At 41.5% G+C, this 21,360-nt stretch overlaps 1 protein-coding gene across 9 annotated transcripts in view; it reads right to left on the minus strand.

Annotated features, from left to right (window-relative positions):
* Positions 1-21,360, minus strand: part of SLC19A3 (solute carrier family 19 member 3) — a 66,386-nt gene that overhangs the window by 18,135 nt on the left and 26,891 nt on the right. For 2 of the 9 annotated variants that reach the window (XM_047721593.1, XM_047721592.1), the window contains exon 3: positions 1,875-2,688. In XM_047721593.1, coding sequence (XP_047577549.1) covers positions 1,875-2,688 — 814 coding nt within the window. Of the gene's footprint in view, positions 1-1,874; positions 2,689-4,669; positions 4,831-5,725; positions 5,883-14,284; positions 14,370-16,517; positions 16,961-18,003; positions 18,458-21,360 lie in introns of those variants that run through there. The other 7 variants (XM_047721605.1, XM_047721603.1, XM_047721602.1 and 4 more) reach the window with 7 other exon arrangements.

A 21,360-nucleotide genomic window follows, 5' to 3' on the forward strand; every position in this document is an offset into this window, starting at 1 on the left:
TGCGTTGTTGGGCTCACTTCAAAGACAGCTCTGGGCTCTACCCTTCAAACTCTAGAGGATTAACCCTGTGTCAACCCATCTTCCCTCCTCTTCACCTCATTTTCTTTGGAAAAGGATTTTAAACTTCACAGAATATGTTCTGGGAAAAAGGAAGAGTCTGCGGACAAGAATCTGAGAATCCCCAAACCACGGTAGCTTCTCAGCCAGGAGGGAAGTTTTCGAAAGTCGAAAGCCCAGGATGGGGTTGAGGGGGAATCCTGTAGCAGAAACTGGAAACCCTCATTCTCCCAGAGATCTTCTCAGGGTCACTCAGTCTCGCTGCCTCTTTCCTGCGGCACAAAATGCAGTATCAGAAATCCATCAATAGGTAAATAAGGCTGAAGCAAACACTTAACCAGTCAGCTCCAGGAGAAGGAATAAATACTCAGGAACACACATAGCCTCTTGGAGGTCCTGCCTCTCCCAACATGTCACACCCTGCCTTCCTCCTTTCCTAGCACTCTTTGTCTCCCGCTGCCATTTTCTCCACACTCAAAGATTGCTATTTGTTAAGAGCTACTGTGGAGAGACACAATTCTTACTGCTTCTTACTAATGTCAAATGAATGGAAGTATATTGTGTAGAAAAGACCAGAGAGAACAGTATACAAGGTAATACAATAAGCTAGCTGTGGAGAAGAAATGGGATGTAAGATTATAAGAATCCTGTTTTTTTTTTTAAGATTTTATTTATTTATTTGACAGAGAGATCACAAGCAGGCAGAGAGGCAGGCAGAGAGAGAGGAGGAAGCAGGCTCCCTGCTGAGCAGAGAGCCCGATGCGGGACTCGATCCCAGGACTCCGAGATCATGACCTGAGCCGAAGGCAGCGGCTTAACCCACTGAGCCACCCAGGCACCCCAAGAATCCTGTTTTGATTCACTATTATTTCAGAAAAAATCTGGATATAATAGGGAATGGGGAAAGCTGAGTAGAGAAAATAATCTTAATCAGAAGGCAACAAGTTTTGGCAAATCTCTGCATGTAGAGTTAAGGAAAGATATAAATAAATTATTTGAGTTGTCTCAAAAGGAACCTTTGAATGATAAAGTAGCTCATAGAACAGTAGCTTTCAAACTTCTTTAACCATAGCCCGAAAAAAAGAAATATGTTTTATATGTCCACCAGTACATACATATTTGTATGTAAACAGTTTTCACAAAACAGACCTTATCCCTATAAGCTGCTGTGCTCTGTATTCTATTCTATTCTAAATTTTCTATTCTGTTCTTTGATTTAAAAATGCTGGTCAGAAATCCACTACATTTGATTTCAAAATCTGTATTCTATAAAGGGCCAAAGAGTAAATATTTTAGGCTTGCAGACTACATAGCCTTCTTTGTTTTTATTTGGTTGATTTATTATTTTTACAGACCTTGGCATATATTATTTTTTCCCTTACAACCCATGAAAAATGTAAAAATTATTAGCTTTCATGGGTCTTGGGCCATTGTTTGCCCACCTCTGTTAATAGTTTGCAAACCACAGTTTATCAATTAGAATTAGAGAGCAATTAGAGAGGAAAGTGATTTGGTAGCTTAACCTTAAACCATTCAACTTTTTATGGCCAAACCAGGTTTGGCCAGTGGGACAGAAATTTGCAGTCCCTGTTTCTAGGGGGTAGGCAAAACTTTATTTTCCATGGATAACTTCATCAATCTTCCCTTATATTCATTGCCTCTTTTAAATTTTGTGTTAAAGCTCTTTTTTTTTTTCAGAGTATTTGGTTTTTAGTATTGAAGTCAGTACAATGAATCTAAGACTATGATTTGGAAGACTATATTTCTTGCACTAAGAACAATAACTGCTCTGAAAAGATTAAGTCTGGTATGCTGACCTCCAAAGGTTGCAAGGGCTTCTACTGCTCCATTATAGATTGTAGAACTCTGGGACGGTGCCTTGTAATCCCACAGGATTTGAACATAGTTCAAAACCTGATTAAAACCTGCTGTGGAGAAGGCCCACCACAGGGACCAGTAAAAAAGTTGCTCTGAGGAGTAGCACTCCTTCAGATCTTGGAACCACTGCACAAAACCCGTCAAAGTTATGTTTTCCGGCTTTGGAGTGCTTAACGAACCATCATCCAGATTCCTTGAAAAGGTGAATATTTTTTGGTAGAGTGGTTTGTGACCCTTTTGAGGTTCCTCTAAGAAAGCATCTCTTCCTCTTGGTTTTGGAGAAGCCCCTGTGCTGGGTTTTGCATGAAAAAACATGCTCTTTTTAGGCATTGGTAGGAGAAGTGAGAAAAGAAAGGCCACAGAGACGGAGGCCAAGGATATGACGTTGAGGCAAAAGTACGAGAGGCTGGCCAGGGACACCAGGAGCTGGGCCAGCACTGAGGCCGCTGTGTAGGCCACCAGCGTGATGCTTCTGCAGTAGCCGCTCACTTTCTGGTAGTGCTCGGGGCTGACCACGCTGTAAATGTAGGCATAGTACGCCACCTCGGTGGCGGAGACCATCCCATAGAAGAACTCTAGCACCTGCATGGCTCTTAATCCTTGGCCAAATACAAGAAACAGCCAGGTGATGATGAAGCTGACTCCTTGCAGGATGATGACTGGTTTGTAGCGGACATAATCGGTCAGGACGAGCACAGGGAGCAGCAGCACCAGGTAAGAGTATGTCCAGATTGGGAAGATCTCATTTGTGATCTGTAAGGTTAAACAAGGGAGGGGCATAAGGACCAAAGCACTGGAAGTGAAATACACCATAGATCTCTGACATAATATATTATCCAAAGGACATGTATCCATGCTAAGACACATTGCTTGGCCCACATCAATTTGATACTTCACATGAGTTTCTGACAATACAATGGAAAGTCATGGGAAATGGAAATTCAAGGAAAACAAATGGCCCAAATCATGGATATTCCTAACATGTGGGTTCCCCCCTCCAGTATAGAGAAAGAGCAGTTATTGTTCTTAGTTACCTGCTTCTTACATTTTAAAATGGAGTATCATCTGCATAAGCCACTGAGGCTGGGAAAGAGGCCATAATGCATATGTTAGGCTTACCAGCTTTCCCTAGGGCAGTGTCGGACTGCTCACGTGCTGTTGCCTCTCCTTTTAAAATAGTTGACTCTTCTTCAATAAGGTTAAAAAGAATGTTTCGGTACTGACAGAACCTAACCATATTTGCCTGTGATCCACATCAGTATGTGCAGACCATCAAGAGATCATCTGGGTCATCAGGAACACATAGGACAAATGACCAGTTCAAGACCGAATATCAGAAGGAATGCTAGTCTGTCTTCTGTTCTTCCGCATTCTTGGCCTTACTCTTTTGAGCTGCTTTGGAGGAGCCACGAGAAACCAGTTATTATTTTTCTTGTTTAAGTCAGCTTTGGCCACAGTTTTCCAGGAAGGAGTCGGTGGTATCAGCAAATCATCTGAGCCCATCAATAGAACATAATTATTTTAGCTTCTATAAGCTGAATCTATAGTGGGTGGGAGATGATGTAAAGAAGGCTGGGGTAGAACCCCTTAAATCCTTCTCAGATCCCAGGGTCCCAGATCACTGATGTAAACCTGCCAACTTACTGAGCCCGAGAGTGTGTTTTGACATAAACTATGCCCTGACTCCTTGAGTTCTCAGGTCACCTTCTACCTAAGTGTTCTTATAGTTTGGTAGAACTTCATTCTGGCTCTTCCCGACATCAGGTAGTCACTAACCCGGGAAAAGCTATGTTCCAGATCTGTTTTTAGGGACCGTCTCTGGACTCTAAATCCAGTCCAGGGGTATCTCCCAGACAAACCTATCTGCACCTACTGGCATTCATGATTGGCATGTACCTTTTTAACTGGGAAGGAAAATGGTGGATGGGTTTAGAGGGAAGACTTTCCTTGGTGTCCAGTAGGGACATGAGGATGTTTTTCAGGAAAGGGAGGCCAAAGGAGATATAATTGTAATGACCCATCTGCTGAATAACCAACCCGTAAAAATGGGTGCGACATTTTTTCCCTAAGGAAATTGAATCGATACAGTGCTTTGTCTGATCTTGTTATTGTTTAGTGATTAAAGGGAAGGTTCTTAAATTTTAGCGTGTAGCCGACTTACCTGGAAGGTCTATTAAAAACCAGACATTTAGACTCAGTAGATCCGGGGTGGGGCCTGAAAATGAACATTTCTAACAAGTTACCCAGGTGGTGCTCTTGCGTGGGTCGACGGACCATGCTTTGGGAAACACTGACTCATAGGCTCCTTAGGATTAGATCCTATGACCTGACTAAAAGCCAACAATAGCCTTCATATTTACACATAAAGAGGAAAAAAAAATCTTCAGAGGATTTTTTCATATGCTTTTTCCCAATTTTTCCCCTGTAAATCTTATACTATCCTCTAAGGTTTGTGCTTATATCTAGGTATGGCTGCTTTATTTTAGATTCATAATAATAATCAATGACATCCAGGAGTATTGTTTTTATGCAGCTCAAAGGTTGTTTTGAACTCACCCCATTTGTGAGGTAGCAAAGAGTTTTATATTTTAAATGACAAATACACAGAAATCATGAAGGCCCATTTGTTCGTCTTTGAGATTGTAAGAAGTGTTGATACTTTGCTCCCACCCAAGGCTTTAGACATTGGTTCTAACAAGACATAAATCTAAGATAAGCATGTTAGTAAACTTACCACACTGAGGCTTATATTTTTATCTGGTCCTGCTAAATAAGGTACGACAAATGGTTCTGATGGTTTCATCATTGAGAAAAATCCAAAGCAGCAGAGGTTTACTGTGGGGAAAACCCAGGAATTGCTTGGTGATGTCCGGCAACAATTCATGGATGGTTGGACTATTGGAGAAAAAAGGAAGTCCGAAGATTGATGGTTTCTTTTCATAAAACTTGTGTTCTTTTCCCCATGCTCCATTTGTCCTATGGTCTTAAAAATGACAAAAAGAAAATTGTGTGACAGTAAATACACATATCACAGGTCAAAATACAGGGACTTGAGTCTTGTCTTTGGATTTTTTGGTTTAAAGAGAAAACTAATGGTTACCTGAAAACACTGCAGTAAAGGGGTTAAGTTTCATCTCAGCTGGAGTGGCAGGGTCACTGAGGAAAATTTACTCCCCAGTACCGCAAGCCAGTGGGTTTCTCCTGTAATCTTTTTCAGTAGAAAGGAGTCAGGGAATTTCTCCTCAGGCAGAAATCTTGGGCATAAGATAAGATTGGTGGAATTTTGATAAACATAGTTGCTAAGCAAACATCTGCTTCATGCCCCCCTGTCATGAGCCTATTACCCTGTAGCAGCTGATGAACTGGAAATTCATTTTAATGAGTGCTTTAAAATGGTGAATAAAATAGCCTTTGGGGAGTGAAGATTTATAAAGCAGATAGACCCCTTGCTTTTTCTAAGAATCAAACTCAAGGTGAACCTTGGTTTAGCGTAAGAAACCTCCACAGATTTGCATTGTCATCCACCCAGGTGACTTGATTTGTTTTTAATATCTCTTCAGAAGAACTCCATGACATCTAGACAACATGGCATCATGCATGAAATTCAACAGGACTTAAAAGTATTTCTGTGAGGTAATACTTAGCACTTGCTCTGTTCCTGTTCCGCTTACATTGTTAATACTGAAACGTGAGAACTTAAGTTCAGGAGGTTAAGCCTGAAAGTCTGCTGAGGGAAGATACGTGTAGCCCTTAGGGAGGCAGTTGACTGCTCTGAGAGAACGTCACTCACTCAGTCATTGACCGTTTCCTCCCTGAAGCTTCCAGACCCTCTCCAGCTTCTCTCCCTCCTTCATCTATGCTTCCTCTCAGTCACAGCCCTGACAAAGCAGGGTGCCCTGACGGTCAAGGGCAGGGCTCTGGAGTCAGTAAGGTCCAAATTCTTCCTGCTAATTACAAGCTTGTAAACTATGGCAAGTTACCGACCTCTTCAGTACCTCAGATTTCTCATCTGTAAAGTGGGGATGATGATATCTACCTCGTGTTGTGAAGATTACACACATTACTACAAGCTAGAACAATGCCAGTCAGTAAGCACACACTATGCGTTCTGTGGAAGGCATGTCTTTGGAAGACACTGAGGTGCCTTTGACGTGCACATCTGTTTGTTAGCCTGGCAGTTAGGGGGGCAGGATGCAGGGATTCATTTTTGTCACTGAGTCTAACACACAATCTCACACATCAAAATTCTCCTGGAAATGTTTGTTCAAAGTACAGCCATTGGGCCAAACATGGTTTCTAACTGACCAGAACAATTCAAATAATAATAAGGAGATATTTCCCAAGTTTTCTAATTACTTAAAGTTGTTCTCTGGAGTAGGAAATACAAGCCACTGTTTGCTTTTCAAGAAATGGAAGTTTGGGGTGCCTGGGTGGCTCACTGGGTTAAGCCTCTGCCTTCAGCTCAGGTCATGATCTCAGGGTCCTGGGATTGAGCCCTGCATCTGGCTCTCTGCTCAGTGGGGAGCCTGCTTCCCTCTCTCTCTCTGCTTGCCTCTCTGCTTACTTATCATCTTTCCCTCTGTCAAATAAATAAATAAAATCTTAAAAAAAAAAAGAACATAGAGGTTACTTTTTTTCCCCCCCAAAATTTATTTATTTATTTGAGAGGGGGCAGGGAGAGAATCCCAGGCAGAACCCCCACCACCACCCCGCTGAGCATGGAGCCCAATGTGGGGCTCAATTCCAGGACCCTGAGACCATGACCTGAGCTGAAACCAAGTGTCAGTCATTTAACCAACTGAGCCCTCAGATGCCCCTGGAGGTTATCATGAAAATAGCTTTGGATCAATGAAACGAGGATTTCCTGGTGAGAAGAACACGGCTTTTGCAGTTGAGAAATTCAAATCTGGACTACACCTTTTGAGCTGTGTGACCCCTGGACACAGTTTCTTAAGGGGCTGAGGTCCCAGTTGTCCTCATCTGGGCAGGTGGGTAACTTCCCTTTCCACCTCAGATGTTGGCAGCCGGTTTGTCGAAGAGTGTTGAACTCAAGATGGGTGGATTTGTTGGTCTGACTAGAATACGGAATCCGTTACCACCACCATGGGAAGATTCACGTGACAAGTGAGCATGGGGAGAAACAGCCAGAACAAATCCTCTCGAATGTGACATCGGGAGGGCTCCTCTCAGGACGGGATCCAAGTTGGCCCCCTGCTGGTATCCTCACTGCAAAAGGACCCTGCGTTTTCATTTCTCTGTGGTGCTCTGCCTGCATAGCCCCTCTGAATTGAAGGGCTTTCCTTATGGCCTGTGGAAAACTAATGTGAAGAATGTTGAAACCACGAGGCATGTGCTATTTCCTGATATGTGGTCTCCGCTGAGACTGACGGGAGTGAAGAAACCAACATGATAGTTGCAAACATTCCTTCCTTAGACCTCCTTTTCTAATTCCAAGGCATTTTCCTCTTTTTAAAACTAATGGTGGGGTTATAGCTTTAAAAAAGAGGCAAATACTGAATTTACAATCTCAGGTTACTCTAGTGGTGTGATTTTAATAGTTCAAGCAGGTGATATTTCTTAGTTGTTTTTTAACCTGTTGCTTCTAAGGTTGTTGGAAATTAGTTAAAAAGTTACCAAACAAAGGCCCTGATTTGCTTAGTTATGTCAAAATGTAAATTTCTAGTCTTCTGGAGGAGGACGTTGGGTGCACTGAACACAGTGGGCTTCCATTTCAGGACACAGGTCCATCCCAGGTGTTTCAGGAGGGGAGTTCTGCAGCTTCGGGGCCCTTGCTGTTTGAGGAGCAGGTGCACTGCCATGAGTGGGTGGGCATTTAATAAGTATCCCAGCTATTACTGCGATGTGGACCTTCTGATGTACTTAACATAGCTGGCTGAACTTAGTCAAATTCCTTTGCCTCTCTGAGCCCCACTGATTAAAAGAAGGTAACAGTGATCTACTTTATTATTTGTGAAGAGTACATGAGGTCAACAGGAGACGACTCAGGGTACTGCCTAATACAGTAAATACCAGTGTCTTTCCCTGGCCTTTCTTTGAGAGTCTGGTCTAGTCCCAGTGACCCAGGAAATCACACCACCAATGAATCCCTGATAAAGTAACAGCTCATAATGTTAGACCCACGTAAGTTGAATTATTGATCATCAGTACACAATGTAGGAATAATTTCAAAATTAATTTAAGAGAATAAGAAGACACCAAAAGAGTAAGTTTACAATTTAAGATTGCGAGGAAAACTATTTCTTTAAGGAATTAAATTGTCTGAAAGCCCTTTATAAATACTAACTTACATATGAGATCAACGTCTTTTAATCAGACCTTTACGGTTTGCCATAAAGGGAACATAATCAATTTAGTTAGGGTTTGCTTGAAACACATGCTGTCCACACTTATACTTCTCCATTTAAATGTTTTACTAAATTCATTTAGATTCTTGTCTAAATTAGTGAACATTTACTGGAAATACTTTTTAAAGAATTAGGAGAAAATGATCTCTATATTCCAGCTCACCATGACTCAGTATTAAAGTGTGTGTGTTCTTTTTTTTTTAAATCTAGATGACTTAAGTCAGCTTTCCATGTCAACATTTTCCATCTGAACCTTGCTCTGCCCTTTCTAACCAGCTGTGTTGGTTAATACACACTGACCAAAATCATCATTTTTAATGGTGATTAGACAGATTTCTTTCTAGTTGACTTTCAGTGTTCATATCACTCATCTTGCTATTTGGATGCTATCAGGTAAGATTAGGGATTCATTTCAATGGCATGGTTCCCTCGCACCCAGGAAATCACAAGGATTAATGAATTGTTGAGACCAGTTTTGGTACTGGGAAGTGATGTGGTGCTGTAACGAACATAAAAACGTGAAAGTGATTTTGGACTGGAAAATGGGGAGAGGCTGGAAGAATTGTGAGATACTAGATAGAAAAAAATTTAGAATGCCTTGAAGAGATTGTTGGTAGAAATATTGCCATTATATGCACTTCTGTTGAGGGCTCAGAAAGAAGAGAGGAGGAGTGCTACAGAGAAAGCGTCTATTGTTTTAGAGAAGACATATCTCACCAGGAACAGAATGTTGCTAGAAATATGAACGATAAAGATGCTTCTGGCGATGTCCTAGATGGGAAGGAGAAACATGTTATTGGACACTGGAAGAAAGTTGATTTGGTTCTAAAGAAAGGTTGTAAAATGGCAAAGAACACAGTTTAATCATGTTTCATTGTTGGAAAGAGAGTAGAACTTGTAAGCAATGAATTTTGCTTGGAGATAACTTTGCTTGGAGAGTTCCAAGCAGTGTTGAAGGTACAGCCTGGCTTCTTCTTTCTACTTATAATAAAATGTGAGAGAAAGGAAAAAAATCGGGGGAAGAACTCCGAAGCAAAAAGGAATCAGCACCCAGTGACTTGTAAGATTCCCAGCCAATCTAGAGAGCATATTTTATAAAGAGTGCCAACAGTGTGGCTGGACCATCACTGGCTAAAGAGCTCAGGTGTTTGGCTGATGGATCCAATCAACCATCTTGGTAGAAGCCAGGAATGGAGATGGGGTTATCCTGGAAAGCTCCGTGGAGGACCCTCTGGTCTGATGGCTTGGACCTCTGTGAATTGCATTCTACTGGTATAAAATTGAGAATGTTATACCAGTAGAATCACTACCAGCTTGGCTTAATAGGGGCATGAAACAAAAAAGGGAGTGAGTCTGAGAGCAGAGGCACAGATGCAGAAGTTTGGGCTGATGAGACCCCCTCAGGCCTATAGGGTGAGGCTGCTGGCCTGTCAGACCCAGAGGACAGAGCATTGAGCCACAAGGAATTATTCTCAGGTCTTGAAATCTAATGGAACTTGCCCTGCTGGATTTTAAGTCTTCCTTGGGACCCATTACCTGCCTTTTCCCCTTCCTATTTCTCTTATTTGGAATGAGAATATCTATCCTATGCCATGATAATTGTATTTTATAAGCAGATACCTTGTTCTCTGGTTCACAGATGGAGGGGAATTTTACCAAAGGATGAATCATACCCGGGTCTCACCCGTAGTGACTTATATGATTTAAATGATGAAATTTGGGACTCTGAATTGATGATATTTAGATGGCAGCCTGGATTTAGAGTGAATACTGGGATAGTTAAGACATTTGGGAATGTTAGGAATGGGGTGAATGTAATTTTGTACGTGGGGGGTGAATGTGAATTTTGGGAGGCCAGAAGATGGACTGTTAAGGGTTGAATTATGTCCCCACCCAAAAAATACGTTGAAGTCCTAATTTCCAGTACGTTAAAATGGAACTTACTTGGAAACAGGGTTGTTGCAGATATAATTAGTTAAGATGAGGTCATCCTAGAGTAGGGTGGGCCTTTATTCCGATATGAGTGAGAAGCTCATAAGGAGAGACACAGATACAGAGACCCACAGGGAGAAGGTGGCCATGTGCCAACAAAGGAAAAGTTTGGAATGATACATCTACAAACCAAGGAACAGTTAAGTATTGCTAGGAAACATCTTAAGTTGGCAGAGGCAAGGAAGGCTCTTCCCTACAGCCTTCAGAGGGAGAAGGGACCTACGGACACCTTAGTTCTAAGCTTCTAATCTCCAGAACTACGAGAGAGGCAATCAATTTCTGATGTTTTAAACCACCCAGCTTTGTAGTGCTTTGCAGCCACTTTAGGAAGCTGATATTGATTATAATACACCTAATTTAAAATTTTTTAAATTTAAATTCAATTAATTAACATATAGTATATTATTAGTTTCGTGAGGTAGAGGTCCGTGACTCAGCAGTTGGATATAACACCCAGGCCTTGTCACGTCACGTGCCCTCCTTAATCCCTATCATCCAGTTACCCTACCCCCTACCCTCCTCCCCTCTAGTAACCCTCAGTTTGTTTCCTAGAGTTAAGAGTCTCTTGTGGTTTGTCTCTTTCTCTGTTTTCATCTTATTTTAATTTTCCCTCCCTTCTCCTTGTAATTTGAATTTTTGATAATTTGGACAAAATGTATGATATATTATTACACTTTAAAATTTTTCATTGAATATGTTCTATCCTGGATTTCCTTGTATTCATACTTTCATTATTGTTAACTATAAATAGGACAAACGAGTCTTTATTTACATATTGAATGAAATTTCCCAGTTCGTTTTTATAGCTACCTATAAATATCTTCACCTAGCTAATAAACATTGGTTATACCCCATAAGTTAGTGGTTCAAAAAACTGAAGTGTTCTCATTGTATGAGTTGCAGAAATGATAAAAGAGTCCCTCACTCTTTTAGGTCACCTGCCTAAGCAGACTGTAATTTTTAAATAAAAATTTATAAATTTCTTTAGAGCTTAGTCATTGCTGGTAAGTTTATTTTGTATTGACATTCCTGCTGAGATACTGATGTCAATAATGACAGCACTCCTTTTCACTGAGTCTGTCTTCTTTATCAAATTATCAAGTTTTAGAAATGAGTGTGCCACATGGTAATGAAGGTGTCTTTTGTACAGGAGACTGATGTTCTCAGGGCACCTTTGGTTGGGTTTGTGCTTTTAGCCAACAGAAACTTCAGTCACCCCAAGTAGTCAGGAAGCCTTTGGGGAGGGAAGAAAAAGGAAGGAAGGAAGAAAGCCAGTTCTGTTGTAGTTGTAGTAAAATTGTTCTAACTCATTCATTCACTCGTATTTGGTTTGCCTGGTCTGAACAGAGCATAGATCCAGCATGCCAGGCCAGGAAAAAGACTTATGATGGAAAGACCATCTTGTGTATGTATTAAACACAAGTTAGAGTTACAGGGTTTTCACCACTACTTCACAATGCAAACCCTATGTTTTACGATGGGCATTACCATTACAGAAATTTTCTTTAAAGAAAAGTGGGACAGGCTCATTCTAGAACCTTCTTTTGTCATTCATGGCAATGCTACAGATAAATTGGGTCCAGTGGTATTGTTGGAGTGGATGTAACTCATACTGAGTCTGAAAGAATGGCATAAAGTGAAAATTGTTGAACGAGTCCTAGGTAGAGAAACTCCTCTGTGAATTTTTGGTTGTTAACCGAGCTGTTCCAAGTTCTTTTTTTTTTTTTTTCTTAATTGAAAGCGACATGGTACTCCCGCCTGTGGAGGATGGGCTGAGCTGTGATTTTGCTTCTCATTTGGAGAAGGTGTTTAAACACCAACTGTCGGGTCTCTTCCCCACTTACTGATTCAGCATGTCTTGGCAAGGAGGCGATGAGACTGAGAATTTTCATTTCTAACAAGTAGCCAGGTGGTGCTGACCGTTGGGGACCTCACTTTGAGAATCACAGATTAGTAAACAGCAGTTTGGGGCCACTCTGAGGCTGGAAGTGTTAAAGAGATTTCTGTAGTAGTTTTAGCTTTATTCTCTTTGCGTATTAGGCACTAGAGGGCAGTGTGATCCCAGCACATGGGGACAGACAGCCGAGGATGTCACAGCAAATCAGACCTTTTTCAGCCCAGGCATCTCTGATTTTTATCTGCTTTGTTTATTGACGGTTAAAATAGGAATTTAGTAATTATTATTATTTTTTTTTCACATAGGAATATATATGTCAGAAAGGCTCTACTGCCAAAAAAAAATTTAAAAGTTGTTCTCTCTCCAGTCCCTTCTTTTTGAAGTCCTAGGGCCTGCTAGCTAGACAACAGGGGTGACGGGGGTGTGTGATTTCATTTCCCATTATTCAGACAGCTATAGTACTGAAAGATAAACTGGCTCCTTAGAGTCCGGTATTTCTGATAGTGTTTGCAATGCACTCAAATTCTATTCATAACAGAAATAGAGTTTTGAGACCAAATAAGTTCAGAAGCATTGGGTTAAATGAAGTTACATGAGTTCTTTTGCTGGAATGTTCCTCAGAGTCTTTATTTGTACATTGGAAATCCTTGAGAAGAGGTTGTAGAATGCAAGTCCACTACAAGTATTTTGGAAAGAATCACTAATCTGGTCCTAATTCTTCAGTTTTCTAGAAGTAGAGACCGGAAGATAACATGGCTGCTGGGTAGTGACAGGGCCTGTCTCCTGAGTGCAGCTCAATGTACTTCCCATGGGATACACCTACAGGCCTGCGTGCAATGACAACACCCACGTGGGTTAAATGTGCTTCCTGTTTGGGGCTATGAGTCTTCCTACTCCACCTGTTGGAATACTCCTCCTCCAGGTGCTTGCAGGCTGCGCCCCATACTTTCCAACAGATGGGGCTCCAAGGTCCCTTCCTAGACAGAGTCCTTCTCAGGACACCCTGTCCAAAATTTTTTTTTCTCCTGTGGTTAATGCTTTGTCACCACTTGCTATATATTAATGTGCTTAATGGTTTTTGTCCATTTCTGCCTTTTAAAATAGAAGAGCCAGAATCATCCTGGTGTCTACTATATTCACATTTAGTAGGTGCTCAATTAACATTTTTTGGATAAATTATCTAGTGTTGGCAAAGTATATAACCTCAGATTGATTATCGTATCAGTCAGGGTTCTCCAGAGAAGTAGAATTAGTAGGAGTTATATATGCTATGGGTTAAAATGGCAAAAGCTAGTGTGTTTTATGAAATGGTTCTAATAGGACCCAGATAACCTAAGTGCTATATGAATTTACAGACAAATTTCCATTTGCATTTCTGGGCTTAAAAGTACAATATCTGACGCTACCTAGTAATTGTTTAAATTTAATGGTATTTTATTTGTATACATCCTGGTATGTTACAGAATATTCTTACAGGCTTCAGGAAGTTTGGATTTAAATGTTATTAAGGTGATAGGTATTTACATTTATCCAAAGGGCTCTCTGAGAAGGGATTCTACCCTGGGTTTTACTGCAGTTAAGGTAACTGCCTTGGAAAATACTAGCCACTTCTTTATTTTCTATCTTCTGCATCTCGCAGGAGTGCTTTTCATGAGCAGACTGACCCAAAACCATACAGGGAATTAAAGTCAGCAGATGTCCCAGGCAGGAGGGAGGAAGCCCTGGAAGGTGGCGATGGTCCGTGGGGATGACATCGAGTTACCAACAGCCAGAGAAGCACAGATATTGGTGAGGTTAACTAACAAGATAAAATCTACCCTTTGAGGAGACCTCCCCTGCTCAGCCTCCCAGAGCTTATCTTCTCTCCTTGAATCCCAAGATCCCTCCTGTTTCGCAGACAATTGAGGTAAGCGAGCAGGGAGTGGGGGTGCGTGCGTGCGTGAATGCCTGCAGTATTAGATATAAAAGAAACCTGAAAAGAGATGTGACGTGTTAAAGGACTCGTATGTTAGGTACCTGGCTTCTGGTATTCTTAGCCTGAGCAGTGCTGTCTACAGTGAGAGGTACAAGCTTCCACAAGGGCGTTCACACTTACTTGCTAGTAACAATCCACGAGTCCTCTGGTAATTTCACTTTGAAGGAAGGTTAGAGATAATGCTCACCATGGAAGAAGATGTTCTCTGGAAAAGAGTGAATAGCGTTGAGTGGAATCTTGGCTTTGGGAGGGATGACCTTCCAGGTGATGTCATGTAATCTACCACCCACTCTAACCCTTCATAAGGGGGGGCCCACATGAAGGTTGATTTATTTGAAGATCTATTAGATTGATTGTCCTCTTCTTTGAGGTAAAGTAAATACTGATCCAGTTTCTATTAATAAAGCTCTTACTTAAGCAGAGTAGGAGGCAATAAAAATCAGAAACTGAACGATGTCAGAATGACAACAACGAAAAATATTTGCCAGAGGTTAAATTGAGATAACTGCTTTCCATTTACTTCTATTTTACAGAAAGTAGGGATTTTCTCTCCCATATGGAATGCTTTTGGGGTTTTCTAGGTCTTTCTTGTGTAATCAATGAAATGATTATCTGTGGAGCCATGGACGAGCCTGTTCTCTGTGCTCCTAGAAGCCCACACTCTTCTTTAATTCATTATGTTTCTGTCTAGCCTGCTGTGGGTGGTTTGCCCAACTCCGTAATTGAACATGGAGCTGAACTTCTGGTCTTTTCTTCTCCATGACTTTCAGGGACCTACAGCTATTTCTACTATCCTGGAGATGTTGAAATTCCTCTGCCCTCTGAATTTTGGTTTGAGAAAACCAGAGATCAGCCTAATAGAAGAAACACAATCGCTGACTTGATGGGGATGGGGGAAAACCTCAGCCTTCGCGGAGAGAAGAGGAGAAGAATAGGCAAAATCCCAAGACTGAGCAAGAATATAGAAATGGAGGAGGTGATAATGAGAGAGAAGGGTATGGAAGTTATTTCTTGCAGCTAAGGAGAGCGATAATTCTGCTAGTACTTTCCAGGATCTTGAGTTCAAATATCAGCTCCATCGTTTTCTAGCTGTGATTTCGGGTGTTCACATGTGGTAGTTGATACTGTCTTTGACCCTCCAGGCTGTCTCCAGACAATGTTCATTTCTTCAGAACTCACTTAACTTGACTACTTCATCGTGGTCTACTTGCCGATATTCACTGACTTCCCCATCTCTCTTCCTCCATCTTCCAAATCCTTGGCATCAATTCTTCAACCCAAGTCCTGCTATTATTTTATAGTTCTTCAATATCCACCTGAAATGCATCTCATCTTCCCAGTTCCTCAGTCTTCTCATCTGCAGGGACTCCTTTTTTCCATGCTGTCTCCGTTCCCCATTCTCATGGCCACACCCTATTCTCCTTCTAATAAGGGACCTCGTCAACTGGCTTTATCTACAATTACCTCTTCTTGCTTAAGTCATCAGCTACCTTGGTCATACCATTCCTTAGCTCCATTGAGATGTCTCTGTTTTGCTTCCAATATCTCAGCCTTCTCTTTTCCTTCTTTCCCTTGTAATTTCTACAATAATCATACCAATGCCCTAAATTCCATTGCCTGTCCATGATTTGATCACATCTGTGTGGAAAAAAAAAACCTCATCTTCAGGTTTTTTCAGGGTACATTTCTTAGTTGGTGATTTTGCTTTCCTGATCTTGTCTTTTAGACTCAAAACTAAGTTCTCCATTAGGGCTTTCCCCATGTTCCATGGAGATCCTGGAGTGCCCTTCCAAGAGAGGGTACTGGAATCTCCTGCATGCAATTTTCAACAGCTACTCAGAGATTCTCTAGATTTTGATGCACCCCTAATCTGAAGACCACTCTGATACCCCCACCCAGACTGCTTTCCCAAAAAGGGACCACCTGAGTGTTGGGTCTGCATGCTGCCTGGATTAGTGATGCACAAGGGGGGCGCGGCAGGGTTACATGGCTCAAAAGACATATGCACACAAGTATCTGAAATTCTTCAGCCCACAAAGACTCTCATCCCCTCCATACCCCCTGGAAGCCCCTGAGAGGTCAAATACAGCAAGTCTTCTTCTGATACCACTTTAGTTTGAATAACCACCTGTAAATATCACTTCTAGGGACCTACTTCAATCTGGCTGTGCCTGTCTGTTCACATTTCCTGAGATTTCAAGTGCTCAGCCTGTGCTCCAATTGGGTAGCAATTCTCTACCCAAACCAAATTAATTCTTCCTAACCCATATTATCAATAAGCATGTAAAAATAATACCGCTGGGGGTTGCCATTGACCCTAATACCTGCTTGGGTAGACATTTATACAACATACTTTCTATGCCTTGTTTTTAATCCTCTGAAAATTTTACAAAATAGATATCACCTCCACTTGACAGTTAAGAAAGCAGCCATTCCAGGAGAGATAATGTAGCTGGCTCAGGGTCATGCAGTTTAGAATCCAGTTCTGTAAAGATGCAAGGCTTGAACTCTTCTTCTTCTACCTGCTGGATGGGGCATACTGGTTTTGTTTCCTTCTTGCATTCCTTTCAAGTTCTTTCATGGTCTTGTTTACTTTCTCCTCTGCCCTTGCTGGCTATTCCCTAAATTAGAACTGCATCGTATACAACTTAAGGTTGCCATGTAAAATGATGAACATTGGGGTACGTGGATGGTACAGTTGGTTGAGCATCCGACTCTTGATTTTGGCTCAGGTCGTGGTCTCAAGGTTGTAAGATTGAGACCCCCCCCCCATGTTCGGCTCCCCACTTGGCAGGGAGTCTGCTTGAGATTCTCTCCTTCTCCCTCTGCCCCTCCCCCTATGTTTGTGAGCACACACACTCTCTAATAAATAGTTAAATCTTAAAAAAATAAAATGATGAGCATCATTAAATGTCACATATTACCCCAACTGATAATAAATGTAGCATGCATTCTCTTTTTCTTATTGAAGTGTAATTGACATCCAATATCCTGTTAGTTTCATATGTACCTCATAATGATTTAACATTTTTAGACATTATAAAATGATCCTCACAATAAGTGTAGTTACTATTTGTCACCATACCAATTTATTATAATAATATTATTATATTCCCTATGCTGTATAATATATTTCCATGGCTTATTTATTTTGAAACTGGAAATTTATACCTCTTCATCTTTTCACCTGTATTGTCCAACTCCAGCCCCTCCTCCTCTATGTTATGTATCTGTGAGTCTGTTTCTGTTTTGTTTTATTTATTTATTTTTAAATTTAGATTCCACATATAAGTGAAATCATACAGTATTTGTCTTCCTGTGTTTGACTTATTTCCTTCAGCATAGTACCCACCCGCCCCAGGTCCATCTATGTTGTTACAAAAGGCAAGATTTCATTCTTTTTATGGCTGAGGAAGGCAGCAGGCATCCTTGAAATCAGTTCAATGGACATTTACAGAAGTTGTTTTGAGGATGCTTTGCCTTTATTGTTACACCTAATAGTGTATAATTTTGAGTAAATGTTGCAGCCCTGTCCAACCCTGGACAAATTCTAAAAAGCAATGACATTTAAACTATTATTTGACTCATGTACCTTCTCCATGACAAGGAGTAGAATAAGAATTCTATACAAATCATTATTTTGCTATTGCCCTCTCTGTTCTGATACACCCCCCACCCCGCCCCGGAATGAATACTTTACCATACTTTCTTTTATCATATGAAGATGAAGCAAAAGTGGTCCCGTATTTGGTGGAACCAGTATCTATAGCAAAAACTAGAAAGGTGTCTTTCATCAGCTGCTTCCTCCAGCAGATAAGTTAAAACTTGTGCGGGCTTACCTTTGTGGTCTTAAAAGCGAGAGGAGAGGAGGCTTTATACAAAAGGAAATCATTAGTCAGCAAAAACTAAAATTCACAAGATGAGCATGGTAGTCTGTCCTCTGCTCCACTGGGACACAAAGCCAGCCACCATCAGCCACGATCTCAAAGTTCCGGTCTGTAGGGCAGACCCGTAACACCTGCAGAACACCTTGATTGAGCAATGGAGCATGCTGTGGCACGCCGTGGCATGCTATCCTCGGCAGACAGGAAGGAAGGACCAGTGTTCCTTCTCCCAGAGTAAGGAGATCTCCACTTCTGCATCAGCAGGGAATTGATCTCTCCTGGTATTAAACACAAATCCCTGCTATCCTATCAACAACCGCTTAGAGACACTACGTTTTCGGATTTTTTCAGCACGAAATTTTGTGAGTGGCCAGAAGACCAGTCAGACACATTCCTGCTATTACTTCACTAGCTTCCTATGATAATCTCACTTCCCCCACCCCCCAGCCTCATCCAAAGTCCTATTTGCTTCCTGGAACCTCTCATCTGGTTGAATTTTTGCGTGCGCACACTTGCCTTGCTCTTCCATGACATTTGACTTTAATTCCTATTTCCAAAGCTAGATGCATTTTGCCCCCTTCCATTTCCTTCAAGAAAGACTCCCTTTCTAGGATCTCCAGAGCAATTTGGTCTCTCAGTGGGGAGATTCAGGTATCCGCCTCCCTCTCTGGCTGCTGCTAACGTCCTGTCCAATTTCTCCTGCCCTATTGCTTACGACCTGTTTTTGAGCCACTTCCAGACGTTGGCAGCTGACTCCTGGCCAGCATGTTTCTCCCTCTATGTGGGCGTAGCTCACAGGGCTGGCGTTCATCCACCAGTCAGCACTGTGGATTTTATATAATAACCTCAAAGCTCACATGCATTCTTAGGTCAGTTGTCCTTATAATCATTTCAAAAGACAGAAAAGGAAAGAAAAAAAACAAAAAAAGGACAAGGCTCTTATTTTGTGTTTAGTGGAAGGGAACAGAGTGTGGGATGTGCCTCCTCCCCAAATACTCTGTGAATTTGCTGTGGGTACTGCAGCCTCCCCCTACCCCCAAGATTCATCTCTTAGCTTTCTTTTTTTCAAATTTAAATTCAATTTAGCCAGCATCTAGTACATCATTAGGTTCAGATATCATGTTCAATAATTCTTCAGTTGCACAAAGCACCCAGTGTCCATCACATCATGTGCCCTCCTTAAAGCCCGTTGCCCAATTACCCCATGCCCTCACCCACCTCTGCTCCAGCAGCCCTCAGTTTGTTTCCTATAGGGGCGCCCGGGTGGATCAGTTGGTTAAGCATGTGCCTTTGGCTCAGGTCACGATCCCAGGGTCCTAGGGTCAAGCCCCGTGTCAGGCTCGATGCTCAGTAGGGAGCCTGGCTTCTCCCTCTGCTCCTCTCCCAGCTCACGCTCTCTCTCTCTCAGATGAATGAATAAAATCTTTAAAAAAAAAATCCGCGAAAATGAACTTTTGGGACTTCATCAAGATCAAAAGCTTCTGCACAGCAAAGGAAATAGTCAACAAAACAAAGAGGCAACCCACGGAATGGGAGAAGATATTTGCAAATGACAGTACAGACAAAAGGTTGATATCCAGGATCTATAAAGAACTCCTCAAACTCAACACACACAAAACAGATAATCATATAAAAAAATGGGCAGAAGATATGAATAGACACTTCTCCAATGAAGACATACAAATGGCTATCAGACACATGAAAAAATGTTCATCATCACTAGCCATCAGGGAGATTCAAATTAAAACCACACTGAGATACCTACCACCTTACACCAGTTAGAATGGCCAAAATTAGCAAGACAGGAAACAACATGTGTTGGAGGGGATATGGAGAAAGGGGAACCCTCTTACACTGTTGGTAGGAATGCAAGTTGGTGCAGCCACTTTGGAAAACAGTGTGGAGATTCCTCAAGAAATTAAAAATAGAGCTTCCCTATGACCCTGCAATTGCACTACTGGGGTACTTACCCCAAAGATACAGATGTAGTGAAAAGAAGGGCCATCTGTACCCCAATGTTTATAGCAGCAATGGCCACGGTTGCCAAACTGTGGAAAGAACCAAGATGCCCTTCAACGGACAAATGGATAATGAAGATGTGGTCCATATACACTATGGAGTATTATGCCTCCATCAGAAAGGATGAATACCCAACTTTTGTGGCAACATGGACCGGACTGGAAGAGATTATGCTGAGTGAAATAAGTCAAGCAGAGAGAGTCAATTATCATATGGTTTCACTTATTTGTGGAGCATAACAAATAGCATGGAGGACATGGGGAGATGGAGAGGAGAAAGGAGTTCAGGGAAATTGGAAGGGGAGGTGAACCATGAGAGACTATGGACTCTGAAAAACAATCTGAAGGCTTTGAAGGGGCGGGGGGTGGGAGGTTGGGGGAACCAGGTGGTGGGTATTAGAGAGGGCACGGATTGCATGGAGCACTGGGTGTGATGCAAAAACAATGAATACTGTTACGCTGAAAAGAAATAAAAAATTAAAAAAAAAATCTGCTAGTTTCCTGAGTCACCTTGCCTGCTGAAGAGAAACTCCAGTGTGATACCTCTAGTAACATGGTCTGTGGAGTGGACACAGCTAAATTCTCTAATACTGTTTTGTGCCGCCCCCGTCCCATGCCTTTTTTTTTTTTTTTTTTTTTATAATTCCGAAGGTCTGGAAGAGCTAAACTGGTGAAAAAAATTTGTAAAATGACTTGCTTCCCATTGCCCAGAAAGCTGACATTATTTGGCAACTATGTTTTACACTCTTCCTTATAACCCACCAATTCCTACAGTGTCCCTAGAATAAACTCTAACTAGAAAGTTACGGATGGACGCTGGGGAAACGTCTACCAAAATTGGATACCTGACAATGGAAATATAAGCATTTAGTTAAATTGCCCAGACCTTCACATAAAATAACATTTTAATTTACTCTCTAGTGTTCAAGCAGGAAAACCATGGTAAATTTAGATTAAAGCCAGCATATGTTGTTTTAATCTGGGCCAGGATCTGCTGGAGCAGAAGCTGATGCTAGAGGAAGTAAGGAGAGTTAATTTCTGTTTCTCTGCTGCAGATAGAAAATGAAGAAGCCTGGGTTTTTGAAGCTTTCTGATTAAAAATAAGCTAACTGCAGGAACTAGAACAATGTCTGGTTCAGACCAAGCACTGAATTAATAATTAATAAAAATGTTCTACTACTTAGAATCTCTACTAGGACAGTTCAAGATTTTCAGCCTCACGCAGACAAGTTTAGCCTCCTTTTGCCATTAGAGCAATGGCAAAGTTTGAGTTTCCAAAACTCAAAACGTATGC

This window comes from Lutra lutra, chromosome 3 (assembly GCF_902655055.1).
Source record: "Lutra lutra chromosome 3, mLutLut1.2, whole genome shotgun sequence".
Lineage (NCBI taxonomy): Eukaryota > Metazoa > Chordata > Mammalia > Carnivora > Mustelidae > Lutra > Lutra lutra.